At 34.7% G+C, this 15,137-nt stretch overlaps 1 protein-coding gene across 1 annotated transcript; it reads right to left on the minus strand.

The window, feature by feature from the left end:
* Positions 1-966: 966 nt before the first annotated feature.
* On the minus strand, positions 967-12,676 carry LOC129276458 (beta-1,3-galactosyltransferase 1-like). The gene has a single exon (XM_064109370.1). The coding sequence runs from the start codon at positions 9,029-9,031 to the stop codon at positions 7,898-7,900; it is 1,134 nt and encodes a 377-aa protein (XP_063965440.1). The 5' UTR covers positions 9,032-12,676; the 3' UTR covers positions 967-7,897.
* Between the last annotated feature and the right edge of the window lie 2,461 nt (positions 12,677-15,137).

Here is a 15,137-nt window from a genome sequence, read left to right on the forward strand (position 1 = left end):
TAAAATCATATTCAGTCATCATCGAAAGATAATCTCTTGGCTATTGTTTCCTGTCTCCAAGTGACAATCTATCTAATATAATATGGAAGTTAATTTATGATCTTGATAACTTTCTTTTATCTAAATAATCTTTAATATCCTGTTCGTCACTTATTCATTTTGTTGCGGTAAGAGAGATGAGACATATTATTATCTGATTAAATGAGATGTATTAATGACTCGAAAAATCATGTTGCCGGAAAATCAAACTACTCAGTTAGATTACACATCTCGATATATGTTTCTCCAAACGCTCAAACAGACTGATAATGTTTCTTTCGTAATTTGTTGAAATTTAGCGGTCTATTCAAGAAGAATAAATATTAATTCATTAATGACCCTTTTCTTTCACAGCCCTTCTTTTCGGCTGATTATAATGCGCGACATATTGTGAGTTTAATAATGTTTCTTTCGTTATAAGCAGACTAAAATGCTTTAATCATGATACTGAAGCATAACCAGTCCGTCACTGAGTCATTGCAAATATAATTTGGGCCCCGTCTTACAAAGAGTTAAGATTGATCCGATCAATTTCAACTATATGGAAATCCATCAATGCCATAATTTTTTCCACAGGAAATTGCACATTATCCTTTGTAAAAAAAAATAGAAGCACATTGAATTTTAAAGAGAACAATGGATACATGAATATACATCATATCTAGAAAATATTTTGAACAAACATGAATTTTAGATGTTGGAGTTGCTGGCTTTCCATAGTTGTGATTGATGATGATGATGATGATGATCATCATCATCATCAAAATCATTACTATAATCATCACCATCATTTTCATCATCAGCAGCAGCAGCAGCAGCACGATCACTATCATTTTCATGGCCAAACAAAACATCAAACATTTGGAGAGCAAAGAAAGTTATCATACTTTGTGCACGACACAAATGAATTATTGCAAATAAACAAAGTTTCTTTACATCATACCCAAAATATTTGGGTTCTTTTAATGTAAACAGCACGTTGAAACAAGAATGTTTGCATAAATGTTAACATTTGTTCTTAACGGCAAAACCTCAGTTACCGAACAAACGAAAGTACAGAATACGATTTGGATGTAAAATAACATTTCTGTGTTCGAGTTTTATCAATCCTTTTCACCATTTACGAAGTGTATCTTAATATTCTCTTGTTGATATCCCCTGGTCCCTTACCATTCCATATAACCATGTGAACAAAAATATTTCCCGAGAAAAAAAAAAGAAAAACAAAAATGTTTCCAAATTTCAAATTATCCATAAAATTTATATACCAATGATTATATTCATGAACTTTCTCATTAAAAAAAACGTTTCAGTTGGCCCAGAATAACAAGATATTATTTCTATTTATTTTTTTGTGCACCAGCGTGCTAAAATCAGAAGGTCAGAGTTTAGAAGTCTTTGGAATATAATTATACTCTGGTATTATTTGGCAAGAAATCGAATCATGCACGTCATCTCAATCACGTTAAAAAAATATACATTTATCATATCAATTATCCGTTAAGAAATATATTCTTAATTCAATATTATTTCATTACAAAGTAAATGAAACATATCTGCATAATCGAGGGACAAATAAATATAGGCAAAATCTGTCAATTTATTTTCTTTCTGGGAAAATGAAATATGCGATCATCCTGCTATTTTCTTAACACACCCCATATTTTTAAGGTAGTACACTTAAAAGACGTATACACTAGATGTCAATTTCATAAAATATGTACGTCTGACCCCTGTCTCTGATTTCTAGTTATTTTGACTGTCTATAATGCTCTGAAATGACCATGACATGATCAGTTTATGAAGTGGAGTAAAACTTGAGAAAGATGGGGGTCGGATGTACCAAAATGTTGATTATTTCACGGAATTGCGCTAGAGATGAAATTTACCCTGCAATACCATTCCATTAAAGCACCGTATAATTATGTTTTTTTTTAATGCTAAGTATACTTATTTCGCCACAATCATAACAATGATATCAAAATTACAGGGATAGAATACTTTATGTGAATATCTAATTAAACTTAGTAAATCAATATTCACCTTTTATTCTAAAGATGACCATTCACCGAAAAGGCACACATGTGGTTAAAAACTGTTGATTAAAAATATCCCAAATACTAGTAATTTAAGATGTAATCCCGTTTATTTTGTAGGTCCATGATATTGCTGTAATACATCACCGTACAACTTATAATTTGTCGAATATGCCCTGCGTTAAGAGTTGTCATTAATTACAATCAATTTAAAACTTTTAAAATCAATGACAACAACAGTAACGTTTTAATATACTGCAATCAATCTGAAAACTGAAATTAATTTGAAACAATCGAAACTCTTTTCGATCACGAGTCTCTAAATAGGCAATTGATACAAAATTAATGTACCTGACATAAAAAAACAATTTCTTCGCATATCTCTTAGCTTCAGAACATTAAAGTGTCTGCAGTCAAAGCAACGAGTGAATGTACACTAAATATTGTGTAAAAAGGTAACATGCATTGTATGTTTGGTAAGATATGTTCCCATATTATGCAAAATGCTTGTTTTATGGATAAATTTCAATGAAACATTGGGTAAAATTTACACAATATTTGGTTTCATTTTGCCTGACAAACATGCATGTTCCTTGTTTACCCAATATTGGGTATACTCTTTTTTGCGGTGACCCCGGGGAATGGGGGACGTGTCCCCCTCAATTTTCGAATTTCGAACAGCAGCCTATCAATGGGGGAGGGTCGTCATGACCCCCCCCCATCCCCGGAACAGTAATATCAAGAAATCAACGCCTAAATGGAATGTTGGCATCTGTACTAGATAGTTAGCCTTGATCCACACACACTTTGAATTAAAACAGCCAATTTTGAATTTCCTATAAATCTTATTAGCCGTTTGTTCTTTATCCGATCGGGAATGTTTAGAAGCGTACTGAAATACTTTTGTTCATTTCCAACGTAATTATTGCTAAGCTCTATAAGTATAACTACCCACCATGTGGATACTAACACCAAGTAATATTTAACATTACAATCAGGAAGTACAGGGTATTATAATGAAACACCTGTGTAAAATTATGCACCCAGTGGTGGTGGAATTTTAATACCATTGCATTTGCAATTATTAAACGTTAAAAACGCTGTTTAAAAATTTCATACGACGCCGTTTTCTTTACAGTATTTGTTTAACAGTTTAAACAATCATTCTTAATCCATGGAGAATTGAATATTGAAAATCAACCTTTGTTAAGATTTAAAACAATTGTTTAAACTTTTTCAACAACTACCGTCAAAGGTTTACATATATAGTAAACGACGTTGTATAAGAATTTTAAAGGGCGTTTTTACTGTAAATAATATCATGGTGTATAACTGTATAACTGTATAAAGATCAAAGCGTTGCATTAAGGATGATGAGTCTGGTAACATTCGAACATAATTTGGAATAATGAAGCTGATCAAAGGGTCTAGATGGTCTTTAAAGGTCAAATCTACCCCCAAACAATCAGTAAATTTGAATGGATAGAGAATAATAATCAAACAAACACTTCGTATCTTCCATTAAGATCGAATGAAAAATTTAAATAACATGTCAAAACTTTACTAAATTTCAGAAAAACAATTGGTAATTACAACAATGAAGAAAATGCAAATTATGGCAAACATTTTCACATCCATTACTTTGTTGTTAGGGGTGAACTTCTTGGCCTTTAACTAAACCCGGATGAAAATAATGAAAGACAAAATTTTACTCCGAATGGCTGTATTTGAACCATCGGGAAACCTTTCTTTCTGCTAATTGATTGACTACCTGCATGGAAAGCTAACGAGATAAACAGACAATATGTTTTTATCCTTTTAAAATGAATTAGAATGCTTCAGACCAAGATATAATTTCCCGTTTCCTGGCACCGTTTCAAGCATCATTTTCCTAGTATGCACGAAAAATACTGCACATTTAGGGAAATAATACGGAAGTGATAGTATCTAACCAGTGAGTGATACATAATTATTTGTAAGATTACACACACACACACCCACTCCCTCTTGAATGAATTGGAAATAATGTAAGTGTATAAAGGTATTGCACATTGTATAACAGGTGAATAGCGTTAATGACTAGACTACTTGATCAAACCATGGACCTACGAGCAGGTCCATGATCAAACTACATAGTTTTAGACTTACGGGGGTTCGATGTCAGTTATTTGAAAAAAAAAGATATATGTCAGGTTCGGTATTAATACCCTTTTCCCCTTTTGCTTTTCGGTTTTCTTGGAGGAAAACGTTGACCGTTTTGGAGGAGGAGTCGATTAGGTTTTTTTTTCGTATCAGATTTTCAGGGAAAAAAAATTCGACCCTTTCTATAGCATGTTTGTTTTTCAGCGATAACCATTTTAAAAACAATTCAATGTACCATTCTCCACAAAAATTTGAAAAAATACTTTAATTTTACTTTCTCGACTGTTTAATTTGATGGAAACGATGCCGTTCAAATACATTACGCTCTTAAAAAAGTTTACCCAATATTGAGTAAAATGGGAACATGCATGTTTGTTGGGTAAAAAGATACCAAATATTTTGTAAATTTTACGCAATGTTGCGTTGAAATTTACCCTTCAAACATGCATTTTGCCCAGTATTGGGGGAAAAAATTACACAGCAAACATGAATGTCCCCTTTCTACCCAATATTTGGTTAAATGTTTACTCTTTGTTTTTAGAGTGTACGTGGTCCAGTGCAATTAGAAATCCTTTTTAAGAAATATTTTTTTAAGAAGCGCGTAGGGCTTATCATATTAATATCAATTTCGGCTTTCGTGTAATTTAGACATTGAAAATCATGTTAAATACAAATTCAAATAGTATCATGTTATACACAAAGTTCAGAAAGACTGAAAAGGCACATTTTGAGACTGAAATACACTTTAAAATCAATCCTGTCAGATTTGTCAAGTCGCCTGATCAGACTGATACATGCACACTCTTAAACTAGTTGAGCAAAAAATGCCCAACTTTTAACCAACCCTGGGCAACTTACTGTCCACACAACTATTGGTTAAAATCTGCCCAAATTGGGTAATAAAAACTAATAATTGGGTAACAAATTTGCTCAATTGGAAAATAATTGCCCAGAATATATGTATTTTTTTACCAACATACATTACCCAACACAGTGGACAGTATGTTGCCCGACATTTTAGGTGTGTACATTCTTTTGAAAACTGACCCATACACTGTAAAAAATGAAGTGATAATTTAGCACTTACAGTGCTTGTATAGTGACTGCACCGCGAGTGCTGATTTTCTAGTGCAAATTTAAACTAGAAAATTAGCACTCGTAGTGCAGTCACTATACAAGCACTGAAAGTGCTAAATTAGCACTTCATTTTTTACAGTGTAAATAATTATATGCCAGTTAAAAATAAGCGAACGTCTAGTAGTTATACGACACAGCAATATGGGGCAAGGGCATTATCTTTACACAATAAAAACGCTTTAAAATTTCAAACACCGCTATTTATTTTAATTATGAACCTTACAGTAGTTGTTTAAATTGTTTAAACAAGTTTTTAAAATCTTAAACAACGAAGTCTATTTTTCAATATTTAATTCTCAATAAATCAAGCATGGTTGTTTATACTATTAAACAACTACTGTAGGGTTTATATATTGAATATCGTTGTACAAAATTTAAACAGCCTTTTTACTGTGATAATGAGGGGGGGGGGAGGGGCCAAAATGATCTTTAGCGGTGGGCGTTGACCTAATGGCATCGCAAATTATCTTATATGAATAATAGGTGTATAGCGTTACACAGTCGTGACCTCATGATGAATAGGCCTACTCTTATTTCTTCTTCTCCCTCTTTTAAAATATTAATTTCCTTCGCCCTTTTTTCACCTCTTTGAAAAAAAAAATGACAGGGGCGATCACCACATGAGCCCGAACAGGGAGTAATCTACGTGGCGACGTCCCCGGGGCTACCCCTGCCCCGACCACCGTGACACCGCCCATGAATAGATCTGTGGTTATTTCTACTCAGCTTCAACAAAGTTTTATGTTGGTGCACGTGCCATGCTTGTGAACAGTTGGGATATTTAATAACTTTTGACTATAATTGAGTCACTTATGAGTAGTACACGAGTCAGTAATATAGAGACCATTTTTACTCAGCATCCGAACATTAATAAATGTTCAAAGGGAATACAACATCAGTAATAATGAATATCACGTTTCATGATGACAACATAATAGTATAATAGTAAAACGCTTTTTGAATAAAAAAAAAAATAAACAACGCTGTTTAATATGAATTTTACAGTGTAGTTGTTTCATATTTGATATGTAATCTTCAATAAATTAAGCGTGGGTGTTTGAAATTTTAAACACTTGTTTAAACTGGTAAATAAATAATGTAGAGTTCATGGAGTAAATAGCGTTGTATGAAAAGTATACTAGTATAAATTAAAAAGCGTTGTATGAAAAATGTATACGTTAACAAGCGTTGTATGAAAAGTATATAAATTAAACAGCGTATATTGTGTGATGATCATCTTCTCAAGTTGATAAAATAATTTAGATACATCATATACGAAGTTGAATAAGGCACATGATAAAAAGACATGAAATACTAAAAATGTATGCTTTATAAAGTTCGTGAAGTTTATATTATTCAATGTCTACATATCTTAATTTGCATCTCGTGGTATATCATTTTCACTGGTATAGGACTTAATTCTCTACTTATTGCAACTGACCCTGGAAATTATTTGATAAAAAATATTGCAATATTAGTTGCTAAAAATGAAACAGAATTCACAATATTCAATGCATGGTGGGGAAATATTACACGACTTGTTAAATATAATTAAATCTTTAGGATTGTACGTTGATTAAATTTCTGCGACCGTGCATTGCTCAACAATTTTAGTCCGAATATTATGTACATGTAAAGTTGCTGGTGGTTTATTTTCATGCTTAACATAAAACAGGCAATTACCATCAAACTTTGAAGAGGAAAGACATGCGGGTATATGAATATTATCACTTGTTTCTGTTTCAATTTTTTGTTCAAAGCTTTGTGTTTCCAAAAACAAATTGATATATACAGATAGAATTAGAGATTGGGCGGTCCTTTTCAGGACCAACACTTGCCCAAGAAAGATACATGATGTACCGTGAAACCTACTACACTATTCTTCTTCGCCATGGAAACCTTCAGAAGCTACAGATAGAATTACTTTTTATCAAACACAAAGTTTTACTCTGATAATCAAACCTAAGTTTATCTCTATGGACTTTAGTACATACTTTTATGGAGTGCTGAAGTTTGTCTATTGCTTCCACTTTCATGCTAAGATAGTGTACCAAATAATTAAATGAAATTCATTCTATTTTCTAATTTTTCTCATTTCATGATTCAATTTATTTTCGACAACTTTCAGTTTTTTTAGGATTGGGATATTCCTCTCTTGACAAATAAGATAGCAACTGGCACTCCATAAAATTATGGTCAGAGTTTACCCAGAGTTAACTAAACTGTCGCTATGGTCATACACCCAACAGTGTTTGAAAAAAATTATATTTTTCAAAAGGCACATATATACTCACAACCTGAATTGGAAGTGAACCATTTTAAATATCATTTAAAATATCATTTTGCATAACTGTTTTTTTTCTAAAATTTCAAGTTAAATTTGGTCTCAGAACCCTAATCACAGTATTTGAGGATTCTAACAAATGAATATGGTGAACTTAAATAATTTTGTTTTAAGTTTGATCATCACCAATTTAATAGTCATTCAATCAAAAATCCGCCCGGTAGTTTGGAATGTGAACATGATGAATGATGACGAGTATTCAAAGATCTCGAGTCCAAATTTCCCATAACTGATTCATAATGGGTACAGTAAAATGAAAAACGCTAACGTATTCCCGAAACTCATCCAGGGCATTCCCCTCCTCCGACAACTGCGTCTTGGTGGCCATCGGGAATTTTACGCTCAGAAAGCGGCTCGAATGGCGCAACCGAATCCCAAGTTTATTTAGGCACATTCCAATGAAGACATCGGACCAAGGAAAGAGGTCCGTTTCCATGGAAACGCGGTAGATGTTCTCAACGACGTCCGTGGAAAGTATATAGGCATGGCCGTTGAAGTATGGAGGGTAGACCTTGTGAGGATACAACGTCAGTGGTGTGAGGAACTTCCCGTATTGTCCTCTTGGTGAACGAACCGGAGTGGCTTTCCGAAGAACTGTCCCTAGAGTGAAGTTGGTGGGAGATGCAGTCTGAAGGATGTTGTAGACCAGAGGTGCGTTGATGATGATATCATCGTCCACTTTCATCGTGTACTTGGCGCTCCTGCAATATTTGGTAACCCACTTCATCCCCATGACAGTCTTCCGTGTCAGGTTCAGGTAGTCATCGATGAAAGACTCCTGCACGATGTCTTTGTAGATGTCAGATTCAAGGTTGATGTCTGCTTGGAGTCTGGTGTCCTTGACCGCACCGAGTAAAAACACAACGCGCATGACAGAGGCACCTCCTTCGTGCGTTGGCCACTCGTAATAGCTACCAAAGGTGTTTCGTATATACGCCCTCTTCCCGGCATTTCTCGGAGAAGAATTGACAAATATAACCAAAATGATATCTGAAGGACCTGCTTCATCTGCACATATATGCGCTGGGTTGTGGAGGTAATGGTAATTGTGCCGATCCGGGCTTAGTTTCCAATTCTCCACTGCTTTTTGTTGATCAGTTAAAGCGTATATTGTGAACCATTGAGCCTTCCTGGCCAGGTCTGGAAAAGGTATACTGTGGGGTTTCGTGTCGTTGGTTGATCCGAAGCTGTAGTCTCTGGAATTCTCTCGGGTGTAGTCATCCACGGGCTGGTATGATATTATATTATTGAGGGTTATGATGAATGCTACGGCAAAGACGGTGGCGAAGGTGAAGCCCCTGCCACATCGGTAAAACGTACGCATTAGAGCCATGGTGAATTGGAATTGCGGTGGGTCAAGAGTGTTGAGGAATCCTCCTGCTACGCGTAGCGCCCTCTGCGTCGACCTATGAACACATCCACTGTATACCTTTAAATACACCCTTCTAATTCTGTTAAGTAAAACTAAAGTATACTCTGCAATGAATACAAATCAGAATGGTTACACGATTTCACCATGCTTGGACAGTAGTACTGATGAGCGGCTAGTGAACGGTAATAGTTTTCATAACAATAGTTCTACATAAAGCAGATTATCGCCATAGTCCGATTGTAAGAGTCGAAAAATGAACAACGAACAAATTTGAAGCCGGATAAGTTCTGCCTAAGTGCCCCACACTGCATTCAGCTGAATCTACCACATTCGTTTAACCGCGGAAGCAACAAGTCAGTTCTGCTTTTCACTTTGAAAGGATGTAACTCCTTATCACATGGGCAGTAATAAACCGAGGATCGTATTAAAGCACAACCGGATCTTCAATGCATAACGTTTGTTACACTGCTATATAAATTACAAAACAACGTATAGATGCATGCGGAAAAAGTACGGGTCATGAATCACCTCTCATGTGTTAATTTAGTAGGTCCATGCTTTCCTTGATAGACTAAAGACCTGTTAGTAAGTGTCAGGGAGATAAAGCCGGCTTTTCGCGGTTGAAATTAGACTCCTGTCATAGGACGACACGCATCAGTTGAAGAATTTGGGGCGATATCATTTCCAGTGTCCAGTAATTTAGCAGACTCGTTGATTGCGGCTACTACACGCGTTGGAACAATTGAATTAATGATTTATTCAATCCAGAACGAATGCCTGAATTACATTACTTATTGAACTGGCGATGAATATTCAGATTGCTGTGGTCCATGTATCATGCTGCTGCTGTAATACGACCCGGCAATCACATGTCAATGACGAGAGCGACATTTTGCCTCAAGATATCATCTCCTCGCGAAGATGAATAACCGCCATGTTAATCCTGCACGTTATCCGACTAATATCAGACGATCCGGTATCTTTTTATGCCGTTCTGCTTGCTTTCCTGTCTATAACCTCTAGAAATCCCTCGCTGATTGTTATCCGAACTATCGCGAAGAAAAAAAGAATAATGTATTTCCTTAGAAAGTCGAAGGATCTAGCTTATAAAGCACTTCCGGAAATGTTCGAGAGAGATAATGAGTATAACCGTTTCAAGAGAGCTCGGGTACAATTAACTGAAGAATAGTGCTTGGTTGAAACAAACCGGCGGGAAATATGCATGGACTCGACAATTATTATCATGATTATGCAGAGCATTGCATGCTTATTTAGCATGGCAGTGATGCAATCTCCAATAAATACATATACCAGTAAATATATCTACTGGTATAGATTCATATATATCAGTATGAAAAGTGTACATAAACTTGACAGGTTCCTCGCCTCATGCCGCATTTTTGTCAAGAAGCTGTTCTTGTCCAGTTCAGATATTCGCAATAATATCATCCTAATCGAACCATTTTTTCCTTCTAAATATGATATATAACGGTACATTCCGCCAACTGCTGACCCATTCGAAATTGGCTCTACTATAGAAAATAAACCTGCATCCCCGTTACCTGTTTGCATGGTCTATTATTCGAATGCATTGACATGAAAAATTGTACTCAACATGCCAAAGGCTGCAAGTCGATGATAAATTATAGTCCGTATTTGTACACAAGGGAGCAGTCACACTTAGCTATAACCGATCAAAACATTTGCGTTGTTTTGAATTACTTGGTATCGACCAAGTCTGGAAGAATTTGCATTTGTGTGACAGTCGGCACACAAACCGAAGTAGGTTGAAAATATATACAACACACTCGGTCTATACTTTCGGTTTAGCTCCATGGATCAACGTTGTTGATATCTAAATTACGTTGGCATGGTAACAAGTTATTGTCAAGTCCAATTCATTCACATTTACCGTGTCTAGTCTGGGCATATACTAGTACTCTTTGCCGAATCGTAATTAAAATGGAGAATTCATTTGCGCATCCCTCGCTTTATTTTGGTGCTCGACCATTTTTTATTAATTACTTAGACATCATGGATGCAATGATGGCCATCTAAAGGGGAGATATTCACTAAGCCTACAGCAAAAAGTAATTTATATGTCGTAAGTACGTAAGTAGCAAATATAGGACAACAGATAGTGTTTTCCATATAGACCTATGTATTATTTACTTCTGTATAAATCAATTTGATTATCTTGCTATCATTTATCAGTATTACAATTATCAAAAGTACATTTTCAAATTATTACAAGAATCATTAAATTTTTTTTTATAGGTCAAATCAAATTCAGACAGTATTAATCGAGATGACTATATTTTGATATTTCAATTAGGGGGATACAGTATATCCAAATGCTTTTTCTTGCTGGCCTACCTTTTTATTTTCAGCTTATTATTTTCCGTTTTGTTTATTATTTACTAAGTTACATCATGGTCGCTCCTGTTCCTTTTGAATGATTTTAATAAAAATGAAAATGGAACAAAGAAACATTTAAAATCGTTATTTTTGATATATTTTTTAGTATTATTTGATGTGAAACATCATTATTATAAACCAATGACAAAAACAACAACCCAGAAACGACTGAATATAACGTGTGAGTACAAAAAGCACACTTTGGAAATTGCCAAACATTTTTTTTAAAGTGAATAATTATGTGCACTGTCATTTAATTCTGGCCCCAGTTTGTGTACAATGAGTTCCTACAAGGTCGAAACGAACAGAGAGCAATTATTTATTAGATAATAAATATCAAATAAAAAATACTGTCGTCTCATAACAAAAGGAAACAACTCTGTAGAATTCGTTTCTAAAGTTAATGAGGCAAATGACTTGTGTTATTGTATTATGTGGAAACATAGTTATTCGCTTTTGAAATGTCCATTATATATTTTAGAAATTGGGGGGCAATGTGACTCAAATTCCTATAGCATCATGTAGAGCATACAGACACAGGCATTTAAAAAAATCAAGGAAAAGGTAAATTTTTGAGAAAAAAAATAAGTTGCTTCCTTTTTGTCATTGGACGGCAGTATGTATTTCGTCATTTTTGAGTGCGGGACGCAGTCATTTAATGATATCTCCATCATGACCAGCATCATCTCCATGGCCTTCATCATCATCATCATCATATCACCGTCACCCTCACCTTTATCATCTTCATCTTCATACTAAAAATATTGCATGAATTGATGTTTCGTATTTAAAAATATATGCCCATTCTGCTTTATAAATGTATTAATTAATTCAATTAGTTTTAGTTTGGGATTGTCATTTTTCTTCAAGCAATCTGCTTATGATGACAATCATTCTCCTGCAAATTGTGAATATCATATAATAATTTGGTAGTTAATCATTTTTTATCTGGAATTATATTTTTTTTGTACACTTTATTTAAGATTCATGCCAAAAATGCTAACATATTATGTTTATTATGTTATAGAAAATGTATTATACGAATGTTCCATGGATGCTGAAGAAAACAATAAATCAAATCAAATCAAATTTCCCAAACTCGCCAGGCCTGGCAGACATCTGGCGCTAATCGACTGTTTTACGTACGCCAGAGGCTGCGCTGCCGAGGCATCAGGGTACTTCTTCAAGTATTCGCAAAAAAACCTTTTTATTCATGAAAAAAACCCCTATTTTTAGCTGATATTCGTTTTCCTCGGTGGTGGCACCAGAATTTTTAATTTATGTGAATGTGGGAGTGGTGGGCAAAAGAAAATAATTCTGCGGGGGGGGGGGCGAAGGCGGATCTCTTGATTTAAATTGAGGGGTATGTTTCATCGCATACATATGTAATTCCGAAGCTTCGTTATTCCGAAGGTTCGGTTATTCCGAAGGTTCGTATTTCCGAAGGTTCGTAATTCCGAAGGTTCGTTAGTCCGAAAACGAAATGATTAACGAACCTTATTTCGTTTTCGGATTATCGAACCTTCGGAAAAACGAACCTTCGGAATAACGCCACAAATGTTCGGATTAACGAACCCTTTTACGTTTTCGGATTAACGAACATCGAGGTATAGGCAATTTACGTGTTTCGGAATTACGAACCTTCGGAATAAAGAACCTTCGGAATTACGAAGTGTAACCGTTTCATAAGGGGTATATTATTACTAATTCATTTCTTTTCCATACCGTATTTTTTTTTCTTCATATTTTTAAACCTCCTTATCATCGTCCTCAGCTACCCCGTAATGACGCCGAAACCTTGTCATAAAAACTCTTTGAAGATGAGATAAAAGGCATTATTAAAATTCCCTAAATTCCGAGATGGGGGGGGGCATTCTAAGCCCTTTTACTCCTTGGTTGCTTCACTCCCTCACCTAAAGGAAAATCCGTTTATACCGCACTACTAACATAATACTAGGGGCAATACATTAGTCCTGTCTTACAAAATGCTGCGAATGATCCGATCAACCTCAATCATATGGAAATCCAACAATGTCATTATTTTTCCTACAGGAAATTTGCACAAAGCACACTGACTTGTCAAGACAATGATAAATGTGTATATCCATCTTATCTAAAAGATATTTGGCACATACATGCAGTTTAGATGTTGGCATTTGCTGTCTTTCCAAAGTTGTATTTGATGGGATCAATCACAGTTCTTTATAGGACGGAGCCCTGAAGTGCAATAAATTATAGTTTTCTTATGTTACCCTTTTTATAAGTTTGATAGTTCTTATTTGGTTATATTTTGTTAATTCGCAAGCATCTATTCATTTCATGTATCGTCTACAATTTGTAAATTTTGTATGTGTCAGTATCCGGACTGTTTTACAATGCCTTTAAGGCAATAAACGGAACTAAATTAAATTGAATTAAATTGTCTGAAATAATATTAGAAAGGTTGCATAATATTGATTTCCAACTAAATCAGCACACAATGTAAAGGTGGCTCTCGGTGGACTGTCGAACTCTCAGCTCCTCCTCTCCACAAAAAAGTTCCCGAGAAAATCTTTAAAAAGGTATAACAAAAGGGAAATGGATAATGAAATTATTTTATTTATTAGAAAATATTTATACAGGATAAAAAGATCAGCTGAATTGCTGTTTTACATCAATGTCCTGATTTTAGGTTAATAAACATATTAAGTTACAATATCATGATGCAAAATACATATACATATTTTTGGATATCATGATAAAGTCTTCCCCAAATTACATTTTCATTAAAAAAGTATCATTTTGTATTAGCCTTTTTTGTTCGATTGCACTATTTAGACCCCCCTCGTACGCCATATGTTCCACCCCCTCAAAATGTTTGATTCATGACCCCTCTTTCCACTCCTGTACCAACTGAGCTATCGTTTCTCCATATAAATTATTTGATTTGATTTGACTTTATTTTACATATTTCACAAGTACAAACAACAATATGAAAACAATATCAGAAAACTCATGAGAATACAAATCATACAAGGCATATCAATTAATTCAAATTAAAGAAAATAGCGATTTGGAATTAAAGACAATTTAAAAGAGTGAAAAATGAGGGAACCTGCATAAAAAAGCAAAACTTGTTTAGTCTGCAGGATCCAGGATTATTGGAGCCGGCACTGGCGTACGGATGAAGGGCTCGAGGACCATGAGCCCCAAAAAATTTCACGATCAAGAAAATAAAAAAAGAAAATAAATCAAACGAAATAAAAATGGTGACACATATTCTGAATATTATGCCAAAATCTATCACAAAATAAGACTTTTGTATTGAAAAAGGTCACAAATTTTGCTCACTCGCTGCTCTCACACGCAGATGTCAAGACATAATGCCCCATACGCTAAGTCTGGTCCCCTATTTTTATTTATTCATTTTTTTTCTCATTTTGCTACTGGGATCCGGTGGAGCATGTCATGATACAGAAAGTGATATTCATACACTGCATGTAAAAAAAATATTGGGTGAAATTCTAACCAGCACGAGGGTAATTTTGTGTCCAACAGATTTGGGGCAGTATTTTACTTGATGCGGGAAGCATATTGTCCAGTAAGGTAAAAAAATAAGCAGCAATTACTTTAGAATGGGCAAAATGTTCATCACACTGGATAAATAAAA

Source organism: Lytechinus pictus, chromosome 14, assembly GCF_037042905.1.
Source record: "Lytechinus pictus isolate F3 Inbred chromosome 14, Lp3.0, whole genome shotgun sequence".
Classification (NCBI taxonomy): Eukaryota; Metazoa; Echinodermata; class Echinoidea; order Temnopleuroida; family Toxopneustidae; genus Lytechinus; species Lytechinus pictus.